General features: G+C 35.9%; 1 protein-coding gene across 12 annotated transcripts in view; it reads left to right on the top strand.

The window, feature by feature from the left end:
- The window catches only part of LOC132103229 (receptor-type tyrosine-protein phosphatase U-like), a 199,738-nt gene that overhangs the window by 173,731 nt on the left and 11,508 nt on the right, over positions 1 to 14,499 (top strand). For 6 of the 12 annotated variants that reach the window (XM_059508164.1, XM_059508163.1, XM_059508162.1 and 3 more), the window contains 6 exons: positions 2,993 to 3,010; positions 6,653 to 6,689; positions 8,214 to 8,311; positions 10,117 to 10,233; positions 12,192 to 12,346; positions 14,185 to 14,320. In XM_059508164.1, coding sequence (XP_059364147.1) covers positions 2,993 to 3,010; positions 6,653 to 6,689; positions 8,214 to 8,311; positions 10,117 to 10,233; positions 12,192 to 12,346; positions 14,185 to 14,320 — 561 coding nt within the window. The remainder of the gene's footprint in view (positions 1 to 2,992; positions 3,011 to 6,652; positions 6,690 to 8,213; positions 8,312 to 10,116; positions 10,234 to 12,191; positions 12,347 to 14,184; positions 14,321 to 14,499) is intronic. The other 6 variants (XM_059508161.1, XM_059508166.1, XM_059508165.1 and 3 more) reach the window with 3 other exon arrangements.

Genomic DNA, 14,499 nt, shown 5'->3' with positions numbered 1-14,499 from the left:
TGTGGTGGGTGAAACTTGTTTGTTGTTTGTTATTCCTGTGCTGGCGGATCTGACCTCCCAAAGGATTTTAGAGCGTGGTCAGATGTGAAGCGTAGCTTACTGACATGTGTGGCAAAGGGTGTTAGGGTCCTTTTGTGTCTGATTTCCCCTTTAATAAAGAGGCAGGTGGGCAAAGATGGTCAGCCCTCTTTAAACCTACACTGTAAAAAGTTTAACTATTATTTACTCAATTTTATTGGTGAAACATTTTTACACTCAAAAAAATTGAGTAAATTTTAAAGCTGTGAAATCAATGAAATATACTGTATGAATTGAGTAAATGCAAGTAAAAAAATTAAGTCCATCTGAGTAACTGCATCTGGTACATTAACAAATAAAATTGAGTAGAAATAATTGAACATTTAAACATTTAAAAACAATATTTATGAGTAATATTAACTGTTTTTATTCATGAGTAATATTACCTTTTATTTTCTCTAAACCTTTGTAAAATAGTACTCCACACAACCACCAGTATACATGACATTGGCCTTTATTGTCAATGAGTACAGCAATACAGCACAATTTTTACACTGTATACAATATTGCCTACATTTAAACTCATTTAAAAAACATTTTATAAGTAAAAATTAAATATTAAAAAATTCAGGTAGCCTAATTCAAGTGTAATCAAATCAACCCAATATCCACCGGATCAGCGCTGGTCCTCGTGCCGGAGACGGACTCGCCTCTGCGGGTGAACTTTGAACTTCATACAGCCGTCCTGCGTTTCACTCACAGCCGATAGATACTGCGAGTGACTGACATAACCTGCCAATAAACAAACAGTGACAGTTCTGAGGACATTTTATCATCCAAATGATAATAATTATATTTATTATCATTAGGAATGAAGTCATGTGTTTATGCAAAGCGTTTCAATCATGCAAAAAGACAGGCGCGACTCTCGTTTAGGTGTCGAATTACGCCTCTGTATGTTGTTTTGCATTAAATATGATTTAAAGCACAGTAAAGATTTTATAGATAAAATAAAACATACACAAACCTGAATTTCACAAAGGAAATGCACCAAATCTGCGACGCTGAGAAGAGAGCTGTTGTCTGGAGACTGGAGAGTTCAAACTGCCTGCGCTCACTGACTCAACCAACCGTCGAGTTGTCGTCACGTCAGAGGGTGGGGGAGGGGTGCATTGTTTTAATTGAGTAAACTTACTCAAATTTTAAGAGTGTGTTAAATATATTAATAATATTGATTTGAATTAAGTAATTTTTTTTCTTGAAACAGATCAGTTTAATTCAACATTCTCAAATATTTTGATAGAAATGTCACAAATATATTAAGTATATTATAAAGAAATAATTGGTTAGTCAAATACTAAATAATTTTATTGAAAACAACTTAAATATATCTGTAAATTTTAGATAAAATGAACTGTTGGATTTTTACTCAATTATTTTGGTATGTTTAACTCAAACAATCAAGTACACGATATTCAGAGATTTTATTAAGTTAATAAAGTTAAAAATTTCTGTAATATTTACTAAGCCACAGAATTATTTTTTACAGTGTACTATTCACAGCTTACTCAGTGAGCACCCGGTTGGACAAGACTACCTCCTCTATTGGGAAACTTTGTCATAATTTCCTCCCCATGTCATTCCAAACCTGTATGGCTCTCTTTTGTGAAAAATACATAGTTGAATTTTCAAAATGATGATTAGAAATTTCAGAATTCGCATTTTTGCATAAACTATTCATTAAAAGAGACTTTAAAACAAGTTTAAAACAAGATGCACACTCTAAAATCTTGCAATTTCTTCATTTTGACTATTTTGGACCTTGGACACAGCAAGTGATTTGCTGAATTATGTGGTTTATTTTGAATGGATGGCTCTAAGCATGTGAAGCATTGAGGGATATCAGATAAATAGGAAGAGAAAGGCATATGAAGAGCTTGGTTCCAAAACGCAAAAAATCCATTGTGATTCATTTTGAGTAAAAATGTGTTTTCTTTACCAAGAAAGTGGCAAGATGAAAACCACTATTTTCTGTTTCAAACTGTCATATAGCATATTTAGGTTATAATAACATAAAAAATTCAAATCCAGGTTTTTATTTTCAAAGATGTATTAAATCCAAAATGCAATAAATCCATAATACTAGTATTTTGTCTTTTTTTTTCTCTACATGTCATGATTGGCCACAATATCAATTTATCTTCAAATACCTTGAAATTTTTTTTTGGCCTCGAGTGGAAAAGCAAAAAACAGTCAAGATGCTTCTTTGTACTGTTTCTGGTAAACTTGGCAGTAAGTAGAGGCTATTAGGAAACATATTAAAGTGAGTGCAACTGTTGTTTAATGTGTTTACTCCTCTTCATTGCAGTCCTTTCCTTTAGAATAGCTCTTGAATCAGCACAATAAAGGAACTTGCATGAAACTAGGGTAGCTTACACATGAATAAATGGAGTAATTTAAGAAGGGTGTCATTTTTTTCAATGTTAAAATACTTCCCTAACCTGAAAGCCATTTGTTTGTTGATTTCCCTGAAAAGTTTAAAGGCACTTTCTGTTGTTTGAACCAGCCCCACGTAGCAACACCGACTCAATGGAGTTAGTTTGGGGGCGGGGCTATCAGTTTGTCCAACCAATGGCAGAAGGAAGGAGTGTCCCGGAAACCTGTTTGAAAGAAATTGTTTTCTGTTTGATGATGCTAACGACACAAAAATTACACACTTCACACTTTATATTTAGTGTGCAAAGATTTGCCCACCTGCACATCCAAAATATATGCCTCCATTTTAACTGTTTGTCCCCTGGCGTAGAGCTTAACTGGCTGACACAAGTCTTTCTCTTTCTTTCTTCTTCTAATTCTCTCTCTTTCTGTCTGTGATCTGTTAATCCTCTTACTCTCTTCAGCCTCTCATTAACTAGTGTCTGTCTTGTCTTTTTCTATCCCCCATCCCCACCTCTTCGACTCTTGGACCCTTTAGATTCGGATAAACAGGGAAGTAAGTACTTCACTGCTCTTTCCTTTCTTTCTCTCTGCATCCCCCCACCCCATAGCTCTCTTTTCTTCTCCTTTTTGTGTCATGGCATTGCTCTGTTTGGATTACTTAAACTTGAAGAAAAGTAACTCTGTCACACAGATCTTCTTTATATTCTTCCCTAAATGTGAATGCATAAATATTTCAGCTTCCTTTTGTTTGGTTTCTTATTTCTTACCGGTATGTAGTTTTCACAGTTTCAGGTAAAAAAAAAATCTTCTCTTCACCTTTTCATTCCCAGTCTTTTTTAAAAATTCAGGAGGAGAAAGGGGTCAACGGTCAGGAGGTTAGTTTTTGTGGTAGGATAGATGGTGAAACTGAACTAAAACCAGCCTAAAGGCCCCGATATACTTTAAATGAAGTTCGTTTTCGTTCTTCGTTTGGGGGCCAAAAAAAGATCGAAAAGGCTGAGCGATGGTGTACTGTTTCTGAACATTCCGACATCCCCGCACTGCTGGAGGCAGGGTGTAGATTAATGTAAACATAACTCATGACACTCGCGTGCAGCCCTAAACACAACAATGCAATGATGGTGTATGAAGGTGTGAGACGGGTACTGATGGTCAGATTATAGACAAAAGGATATTGATTAGCAACAGTTCAGAGTCAAGTTTGCAATTCAAAAGAACCTTTCAATTTCCATAATCAGTCCTTTAAGTGTGAATGGCTCATACTCTGAACTTTAGCATGATGTGGAAAAAAAAATATTGTCATTTATGTTGCTAGTGACTTGGAGATTTTCTCCTGCCACCTGACCTCCGTGGAATGAAAAACGATCCGGGGAAAAAAAAAATTGCGCGTCAAAGAAGGTGGAGTTTCAGAACACACCCACCGATTGCGTAACCGCCACAGATCAATGGAAGCTCAAAGGTGTTTAGGAGCCAGAACGAACTCCCAGAAAGTTCACTTTGGTGATCTGTTTCGAACTGCCGAAACAAACTTCGTTTCGGCATGGTTTTGTTTCAAAATTATGTCATATCAGTTTGTTCTATGATTTCGTTTGAATTATATCAGGCCTTAATGGGGGTCTGTTGGTCTTTGCTGGTGTAAGGTTGTCTCATATCCTGTCCAAGCTGCTGTTCAGGTAAAAGGTCAGTCTCCCATCCTGACCAGTTGAAAAGTGCCCGATGTTTTAAAACCAGATGTATTCCCCCATCGAAGCAGCTCTTTGCTCTTTGACCATGGCTGCCTTACTAATAAAAGCCAGATTTGGAGATCTATATAGTATGTTTCTCACCATGGGGTAAAAACATACCTTTTATATAGGTATATAAGGTAAAACAAAAGGTAATTGCAAATATTTGTCTCAAAACCTCTAAAAAAAATTCTCGAAATTGTGAGATACAAACTTGCTTAATCAGCGAAATTGTGATTATAAAAGTTAGTAATTCTTTGTTATTTGTTACTCTACGGTAGGAAAAAAACAGAATCATCTTATAATATAGTGTTTTCTTATTACCGTGTTTTTCGGACTATAAGTCGCACCTGAGTATAAGTCGCATCAGCCCAAAAATACGTCATGATGAGGGAAAAAACATATATAAGTCGCACTGGACTATAAGTCGCATTTATTTAGAACCAAGAGAAAACATTACCATCTACAGCCGCGAGAGGGCGCTATATGTCTTCAGTGTAGACTACAGGAGAACTGAGCAGCATAGAGCGCCCTCTCGCGGCTGGAGACGGTAATGTTTTCTATTGGTTCATTTCTTTTGGTTCATTTCTCTCGGTTCATGTCAAATTAATTGATAAATAAGTCACACCTGACTATAAGTCGCAGGACCAGCCAAACTATGAAAAAAAGTGTGACTTATAGTCCGGAAAATACGGTATATAGTTTTTATCACAGTATAATTTAATCTTTATACATGAAAATATATAGCTGCCTCTATATTTTAGTAAGGGAGTCACTGAAAAGGAGATCATCATATTTTGAGGGTCACTGGCATTAAAAATGTTTGAAAACCCTTGGTATAAGTAATAGTAAATCATGCTACTACTTGAATCATCAGAACAAAGCTCTTTTGGACCAGTTATCTTCCCAGCGTTTTTCCCTGTTTCCCCTGTGTTCTCCAATTTCCCATAGACTGATGAATCCTTTATGTGTGGAACAAACATCCCCCACAATTTATTTTTCCATCTACAGTGTATATGTTTCTATGTTTGTTCGTACAGTGTGCAGGAAATAGCTTGGCCCAATCAAAAGTATAATGGGCGTCTACAGTGTTCAAAATGGAGCAGCAAATGCTCAGCAACAATAAAGAACATGTCTCTATTGTCTGTTTAATGAAAACAGATCCAGTTTTTGGGAGCATCCCCAGGTAGTTCTTTGAAAAGGCTTAGCTTTGATGAATAAATTGCATGTTTTGAGATGTTCCTAGAGTTTCTTTCTACCTGTGCATTGCAAACATGAGCTGATGGAATTGTGTAGGGGGAGCTCATGTCCTCCATGATCAGTTTTATGTCTGGGCAAATGAGTATTACTTTCGTAGCAGGGTGCCTTTTTGTTTGTTTATTTGTTTTTTTGCCTCAGACTTATAGTGTTGAAGTGTAACAAACATTACTAGCTGTACTACTGATTTGACTACATTTTTCAGTTTGCCTTTAGTTTTCAAAATACAAATGGCCTTACTTTTTAGTTTGTAATTGTAAAGAGAGTGTGTATTTAAACACTCTCTTTACGATTTCTCAAGTAGTGTTGGGAGGTCAGATTCATTTTAGTGAATCAGTTTAAATGGCTTATTTTAGTGGTTTCATGTAAGGTTTTGTTTAAGTTTGCTTTTTTTTTGTTAATTTATTTAGAGTTGCCGCTGCCGCAAGAGTTGGCGTCATCTTAATTTAGAGCCTCTTAAAAATGTTTATCATATAAATTGATCAATATTTCATTAAAAAAATGCCTTTTTAAATAAACTTGATGCTTCTACGTTTTATTTATTCTACATCTGTGATGTAGCTAATCACTTTTTTAATGGGCAGCGGTAGCTTGACTGTAGCTTAAAGGTGTAATCACAAATTTTCGTCCTTATTAAAAATGTTTATCCTTAAATGAATAGTACTCGCGCTATGTAGTAGAAAAATATATTTACATTTATACTGTTAAAGTTAATGTGTTAACATATGAAATTAATTAAATGTCCTAAATGTAGCTACTGTTTAATACTGTTAACATGTTTTTTTCCCCCATTAAACGTATTATCTACAACAAAAATTTGATTAATCTTGATGAAATATTCTGAACAATTGATGGCCCCAATTTAAAATCATGAACACCAACATTACACACACACACACACACACACACACACACACACACACACACACACACACACACACACACACACACACACACACACACACACACACACACACATATTAAATAGAGCAGATCTTCTCGTGGAGGTCGGCATCATGAGATCACATGACCCTTATTTTATCTCAGTGACCCACAGATTATCAAACAGTTCCACTCACAGACCAACTTAATTTAGGTTGATTTGACTAAAGACCTTGGAGCTCTGAAGAGTATTAAGAACAGATACACGTAAGTGATGTTTCTGGGACACAAATAGCTTACACAGCATTTCACCTCTCTCTCTTTCTTTTTAGGGTTACCATCGATCCAACCACTTCATTGCCACTCAGGGTGAGTATCTTTGTCTGGACAGGACTTGTGGATGGATGGATGGATGTGTGTGTGTGTGTTTATATGCTTCAGTCTGGCAGTGTCCAATCCCAGAAGGCAGAGCCTCTTTCCTCTCTTCAGTCTGAGCCTTTTGGTTTGTGTGTGTTAGATTGAAACATTCAGAACACAGAGATCCTTCAGATGGAGTCTAATGAGTTCTGATCCAGGAAAAAAAGAATTTTTTACTGGAAAACAACAAAAATACAGATATAAATACATATATGTGTGTGTGTGTGTGTGTATATATATATATATATATATATGTTATTATTATTATTTTTTCTCTCAATGTGAGGACAATCAGGGACATCCTTGAATTGAAAAATGTAATAGGATAGATTTACTAACAGCTTGCAAACAGTATTTTGGCATTAAAAAAAAAAAAAAAAAAAACCTTCTGTCAGGATTTATTAAAGACACACAGTGTAAAGTTAGCTTTTAAAAAGCCTGGACAGTTATATTTACAGCCGACTTTATTGCATTTGCAATTGTAGGAGTTAAATGAATCATTCATGGTGGTTTACTGAGGTTTGTGGTAGTCAGTTTACATTATTTGCACCATTATTTAATGCCCCAAAAAAGAAAAGTCAAAAGTTCTACATGTTTGCTAGCCTAAGCTAATTTGTGCTCCACTTGGTAGATTGCGTTGGACTGTGTGTGCATTGTCATTAGATCAGCTGCAGACATTTCCTCTCCCATTGACACTTTTATGGGATTGCACTTTCATGCTTATTTGCTCTGTTTAGTAAATCTGGCACCATATTTTATGTTCATTTGTTTATTTATCTTGTAAGTAGTTGTCTAATAAGTAGAATAATGTACAGTCTGTGTGGTCGAAGACAGTAAAACGGTGAGATCAGAGATCATAAAACCTCAATCACCTACATTTGGGTGCCATCCAACTGTCCTTACTAGGAAATCGGCATTCATGAACACACTATACGCTGTATTTCTTAAAATCTCAGCATGCAAAAAGCTTTCTATACCTCCGTTTCCAAACAATATAAGTCATAGGAAAGTCCCCACCATGACAACAGAAAGTGTTTGCATTTGAGAGACACATCAGACATAAACCGCCCTCTATCCCTTTCTCAGCTCTACTAAAACAAGGTCACCCTCTTCTCTCATCATTTCAGATCTCCCATAAATAAATCATTACATGTTCGTGGTTTGTCTGTATTTCTCCCTAATTGATTTTCGAGGCAGACTCAATTGATGGGAGAAATTAGCTTTTTCTATCATAGAGCCACAACCTGCTGAGGTTAGAAACTGTTCCATTCACCAGACATGTGTGCTATTGAATTATTCTGTGTGAGGCTCTGGATTACTGAAATGCCTTATAACATTCAATGACACTTGGTCAATTAAAACCCACTGTCTGGAGCACTGGCTGCCATTCATTCAATGTGTGTGTGTGTAATGCGCATATATCTATGTCTATATCTATATATGTGTGTGTGTGTGTGTTTGTCTGTTTGTTTGCAGGGCCCAAGCAGGAGACAGTGTATGATTTTTGGAGGATGGTTTGGCAAGAGAACTGCTTTAGTATCGTCATGATCACCAAGCTAGTGGAGGTGGGCAGGGTATGTTCTAGATCCTTCCTCATCTGCAACTAAAGACTCTCACCATTCAAGTCAGCCTATTTCATTCATTCATCGCCTATAAATGTTGGTGTATTTGTGGGTCTGTTACACTTACTTGTGCTTAGAAATATGTACATTTACCGTATTTTTCGGACTATAAGTCGCACCTGAGTATAAGTCGCATCAGTCCAAAAATACGTCATGATGAGGAAAAAAACATATTTAAGTCGCACTGGACTATAAGTCGCATTTATTTAGAACCAAGAACCAAGAGAAAACATTACCATCTACAGCCGCGAGAGGGCGCTCTATGTTTTCAGTGTAGACTACACTGAGCAGCATAGAGCGCCCTCTCGCGGCTGTAGACGGTAATGTTTTCTCTTGGTTCATGTCTCTTAGTTCATTTCTCTTGGTTCATGTCAAATTAATTTTGATAAATAAGTCGCACCTGACTATAAGTCGCAGGACAATCCAGACTATGAAAAAAAGTGTGACTTATAGTCTGGAAAATACGGTATATAATTTTCCATTCATCTTCCGTAGTTTTGGAAAATTATGTTTTTATATGCGATTACTGTATGCACAAAAAGTACCATGGAGTATCATTTAAATACCATGGTCTGTGGATATGATAATCATCAGATTATCATCTGATAGTACCACGGTACTCCCACAATACATTTGTTACGTGAAATACAGTGCACTTATCACATGCTCCCGTTACATAAATACATCTGCATTGCTCTCAACACAGTAAGATTTGAATTATCATAATTCCTACATTCATGTAATGCATTCTGCTCCCTTGTTTTGTGGCCCACTTGTTCCACCATTTTTAAACCACCTCTATTTCTTCCTCCGACATAATTTCCTCTTTCATTTTCCTCTCCACACCCGCATCAGTTTGGAGACAGCGTCTGCTGCCAACAGTCCTCTTAACACCCCCGTCCCTGCCCTCTTATGAAATTGGGGCTCTGTTATGAAAACTATGCTATCTTTTTATGATAAAAGCTGTGAACAGCAGGGACAAATGGATGATGGCTTAGGTCTGACAGCAAATCTAACAGTTTGTGTAACGGTAATAGGCGTGTAGAAATAAACCCAGTTTACAGTAAACAAGGAGGGAGTTCTTTCACTTCAATAACTTGATTGCTGTAAAGCTTTAACTCACAGACCAGAAGGTTTAAAATGAAAAATAAGTATTGAATATCAAATGAATATATATATATATTTATATATATATATATATATTTTTTTTTTTGGAAATATACATTTATTTTTATGTATTTGCTTTGGAATGTCTTAAGAAACAAATAATCAAGGCAAACATTTCATTACATTTATTCAAAGAATTATATTTAATATTTTTCCTTTGATAGCACCAGTATTCTCCATTATTTTAAACATTTTAATATATGAAAAATGTCATGAAGGTACATTTTTGGCCAAGTTTTTTTAATCGGCTCATGTACAGACAGTTTTACAGGAAAATCAATCAAATTGTTCTGAATTTAATACCATTTTTTGCTACTGAAGTTTTAATCAGAGAATCTGCTAAAACATCGGTCTTAACACTTTCATACTCATACAAGGCAGAATCATAATACTATTGTAATGACATGCTTTTTAGGAAACATAAAATTGTGCATTAAAAACTTCTCAATATTCATGATGTTTAATTTTATATTCGAGGGCAAAATTATTTTAAATATGCCGTAGCACTTATTACCCAGTGCTAGTGTCATGCTGCTTTGGACCTCTGATGCTTTCTATCCTGAGTTTGTTTATTTTGGTTTGTCTTTCAGGTGAAATGCTGTAAGTATTGGCCAGATGAGTCAGAGATGTACGGAGACATTAAGATCACGCTGCTGAAGACTGAAACGCTGGCGGAGTACACAGTGCGAACTTTTGCCCTGGAGCGGGTATGAGATGATTTCTCTTCCTCTAGAGACAGGACAGGAAATGATGGGGAAAAGAAGGGTTGTATCTCCCACATGATAACCACACTGCCTCTAAGCCACAGCTCCAACATTCTCTTATTTCTTACACAGCAGTGTGATTTGCTCTGTCATTTGATATGATGTGATCTGTTATGCACATAGTAATGTACAGTCAGCAGGTCATTATCACAAAATAAACGCAGATAGGGTGATCAGGTCTTGTGTCACGTTACTCCATATTACCTTGCCTATTACCCGGCTGCATACCAAATAAATAAATGGACATGAATTATTGATTTGAGGTGAAATCATTTTGTTATGTAAGAAGAAAGAGCTAGTGGAGTGAAATAAACGGGAAACTATCACAGCCATGTCAAATAAATTTTCTTATATCGTTAGAATTAGAATCAAGTATTTCCAGCTGTTAAATAATTGCCCATGTGTGCTGCTGTGCTGATATGCAGTGGTTATATGTAATCTGAATTACGTAATCTCATTGCAAAAATGAAATACTTGTATTTAGACTATATTACATTTTAAAATATTAAAATATATTTTTAAATAAAATGTTTAATCTTTTTAGTTGTTTTTTTTATTTTTTATTATTGTTTTTCTTTTCGTTTTTTTTACATTTTTAAATTTAATTATTAGCTTTTAACAGACCCCCTGCAGTCCCTTCATAAACATTAAAAAGTTCGTGAAATCTTGGTGTAATTTAATGTTTAATGCACTTAATGTTGTTGATGGTACAAGATTATCCTATTCGAATGAATGATGTTGGGTCAAAAATAATCTAAAAGTAATTAAAAAGTGGAATGTGGTGGATTACTTACAATTTCATAATGTAATTTGTATTTAGTAATGAACTACAGTTTTAAGTCATCTACACAGCACTGCTGATATGTATTGCTTCTTTGCTAGGATTAGGGTAGAACGTGAATTGTGTGTATGCGTGCACCCATTTTGCGTGTGTGGTAAGGGAGAATTCAGAGTGACAGCCCTGTAAATGAAATGGAGAGAAGCTCCTGATACCTAGCAGAGGCCCATCGAGCTGTCTGTTCCAGGATTAGAGCTGCCTCATCTCAGAACACTTTGTGGCGGGCACATTAACTAAAGCATCTCTTTCTCTCTTCTCTCATTATCTCTTCTTCTCTGTGATACAATGGGCTAAATGTGGGTGTGTTTGCTGAAATTAGCCCAATTTAACCTCCTCCACCTCACCCCCGTCTTCTCTTATCATCCTCTTTGCTGCCCTGTGGAAACACAGTTCTGTCGACAGCCTTTAATGTGAGTTTTGTGCTTGCCACGGCCCTGTCAATCAAACATTGGCTGTGGGTTGAATGATGTGCTTGTGTGTGTTTGGCGAATGGTGGGGAAGGTTTTTCTAGTAACCATCAGACAGACTGTCGGCTGAAGCTTTCTTAGTGTGTATTCAAACAGACGACCAATTGGGATGCGGTAATTGGAAGTCTCTTAGTGGCCTGTCTAGTTGACATAAAACGCCTCCCCTGAGTGGGACCACAGAGCTGGGTGTTTATTCAATTGTCGCTTTTGCTAATTCATGTCTCAAGTCATGAGGAATACAAACTCCAGAAGTGAGGTACCTTAGATTTTTTGAGCCAATAGGAATTATCTTTTTCATCTAATAAAAAAATATATATATATAAAAAAAACAGTCCAGTTGCAGTTTGTCCTGAATAAATAAAAATAGTAATAAAATAAAATAAAAATTGTGTCACTTATCTACTTATAAATCTCAACCGTATCTTTGTTGGAGCCGTGGCCTATTGGTATGTCTTTACACATTGAGCCAAGATGCTTGTATGGACAATTCGGGTTCAAATTCCTTATATCTCAGTATTCCTCTAATCAAAATGAAATTATATTAAATCCACTACATATTAATTATAATTGAAGTGTGGAGCATGTTTGTCTTTCAGAGGGGATACTCTGCCAAACATGAAGTGTGTCAGTTTCACTTTACATCGTGGCCTGAGCATGGAGTCCCATACCACGCCACAGGTCTGTTAGCCTTCATTCGGCGGGTCAAATCCTCCACCCCACTCGACGCAGGGCCTGTGGTGGTCCACTGCAGGTATGAAGCGCTGCGTTTCATAATATGATAACAGTTCATGTTTGTCAGCCAGAAATGTCTAAATATGTCAATTCACAAAACTCACTAATGCTAAATGTATTTGATCAAAAATACTGTAAAAAGCAACGATACTGTGAAATAATACTACAAGTTGAAACAGCTGTTTTCTATTTGAATATATTTTAAAATTTAATTTATTCCTGTGATGGCAAAGCTTCATTTTCAGCAGCTATTACTCCATATTTCAGTGTCACACGATCCTTCAGAAATCATTCTAATATGCTGATTTGCTGCTCAAATAAGATTATTATCAATTATTATCAACGTTGAAAGCAGCTGTGCTGCCTCATATTTTTGTGGAAAGAGTAACTTTTTTGTAGGATTCATTGACGAATAGAAAGTTTAAAAGAACAGCATTTAGTTGAAATATAAATATTTTGTAACATGAATGTCTTTACTGATTCTTTGGATCAATTTATTGCATACTCCCTGAATAAAAATACTTTACCTTACTTACCTCACTTGCCCCAAACATTTGGAAGATATATATATATATATATATATATATAATATATATATGTAATATAGGTGCTGGTCATATAATTAGAATATCATCAAAAAGTTGATCTATTTCACTAATTCCATTAAAAATGTGAAACTTGTATATTATAGTCATTCATTACACACAGACTGATATTTCAAATGTTTATTTCTTTACAAGCAATAGTAGGGCTCTATGTTTTCCGTGATGCAGAAAACTCAGACGGAATCGCGGAATCCAGTCATAAAAATGGAATTTACAGTTTAACGCGGAATGTAACAGAATTTGTCCAATTTTGAATGAATTACCGTATTTTTCGGACTATAAGTCGCACCTGAGTATAAGTCGCACCATTCCAAAAATTCGTCATGATGAGGAAAAAAACATATATAAGTCGCACTGGACTATAAGTTGCATGTATTTAGAACCAAGAGAAAACATTACCGTCTACAGCCGCGAGAGGGCCCTCTATGCTGCTCAGTGGTAGAGTACAGGAGCACTGAGCAGCATAGAGCGCCCTCTCGTGGCTGTAGACGGTAATGTTTTCTCTTGGTTCATTTCTCTCGGTTCATGTCAAATTAATTTTGATAAAGTCAAAGACTAAAATTTTTGTCTACACTGAAAACATAGAGCGCCCTCTCACTGCTGTAGACGGTAATGTTTTCTCTTGGTTCTAAATAAATGGGACTTATAGTCCAGTGCGACTTATATGAGTTTTTTTCCTCGTCATGACATATTTTTGGACTGATGCGACTTATACTCAGGTGCGACTTATAGTCTGATAAAACACAGTAAACAAAATTAAACGAAATAAACATTTGAAATATATCAGTCTGTGTGTAATGAATTAATATAATATACAAGTTTCACTTTTTAAATGGAATTAGTGAAATTAATCAACTTTTTGATGATATTCTAATTATATGACCAGCACCTGTATCATGCAAAACCAAACAAACTTTTTGTGAAATGTTTTGCTTGAAAATTGTGCTTGTGCTACACTCCAAGGTAACTTAATGAATACAATGGGACTATCATGTTACATGTCCAAAAACATGATATGTGTCCAAAAATCTGGTTTTACCACTTTACCCATGGCATTACTTTTTGGTACTTTCTGTTAGTGTTTGCAGTCAAATGTTACATGGGACTTTGAATGGTCACATCCTTCCATGTCTAATAGGACTTTAACAGCTGTCTTAAAACTTCAAGAGCTTGATTTTAAGTTCAAAGAAAAAGCTAATTTTATCATTTTTGAGGAAGATCTTGCTATTCGTCTTTCGCTCTTCCTCTTCAGTGTGGGAGCAGGCAGGACTGGCTGCTATATTGTGCTGGATGTAATGCTGGACATGGCGGAGTGTGAAGGAGTGGTGGACATTTACAACTGTGTGAAGACCCTCTGCTCTCGCCGTATCAACATGATCCAGACAGAGGTGCAGACTCTCACATGTTTCCCCATAATTCCCTTTACCCCAATAGACTTATTACATGACATCTCTTGTATTTGCATAGTAATACGCTCTGTAGGAGTCGCTATGAATATTCAGAATGTTTAGCCTTGGAATTCAGTGAAAAGCATGTATTGATAGGTGTCTAATACAAAAAAAAAAAA

Source organism: Carassius carassius, chromosome 24 (genome assembly GCF_963082965.1).
Source record: "Carassius carassius chromosome 24, fCarCar2.1, whole genome shotgun sequence".
Classification (NCBI taxonomy): domain Eukaryota; kingdom Metazoa; phylum Chordata; class Actinopteri; order Cypriniformes; family Cyprinidae; genus Carassius; species Carassius carassius.
Note: the sequence above shows the minus strand (reverse complement) of the source record. Positions and strands in the feature narration are given on the sequence as shown.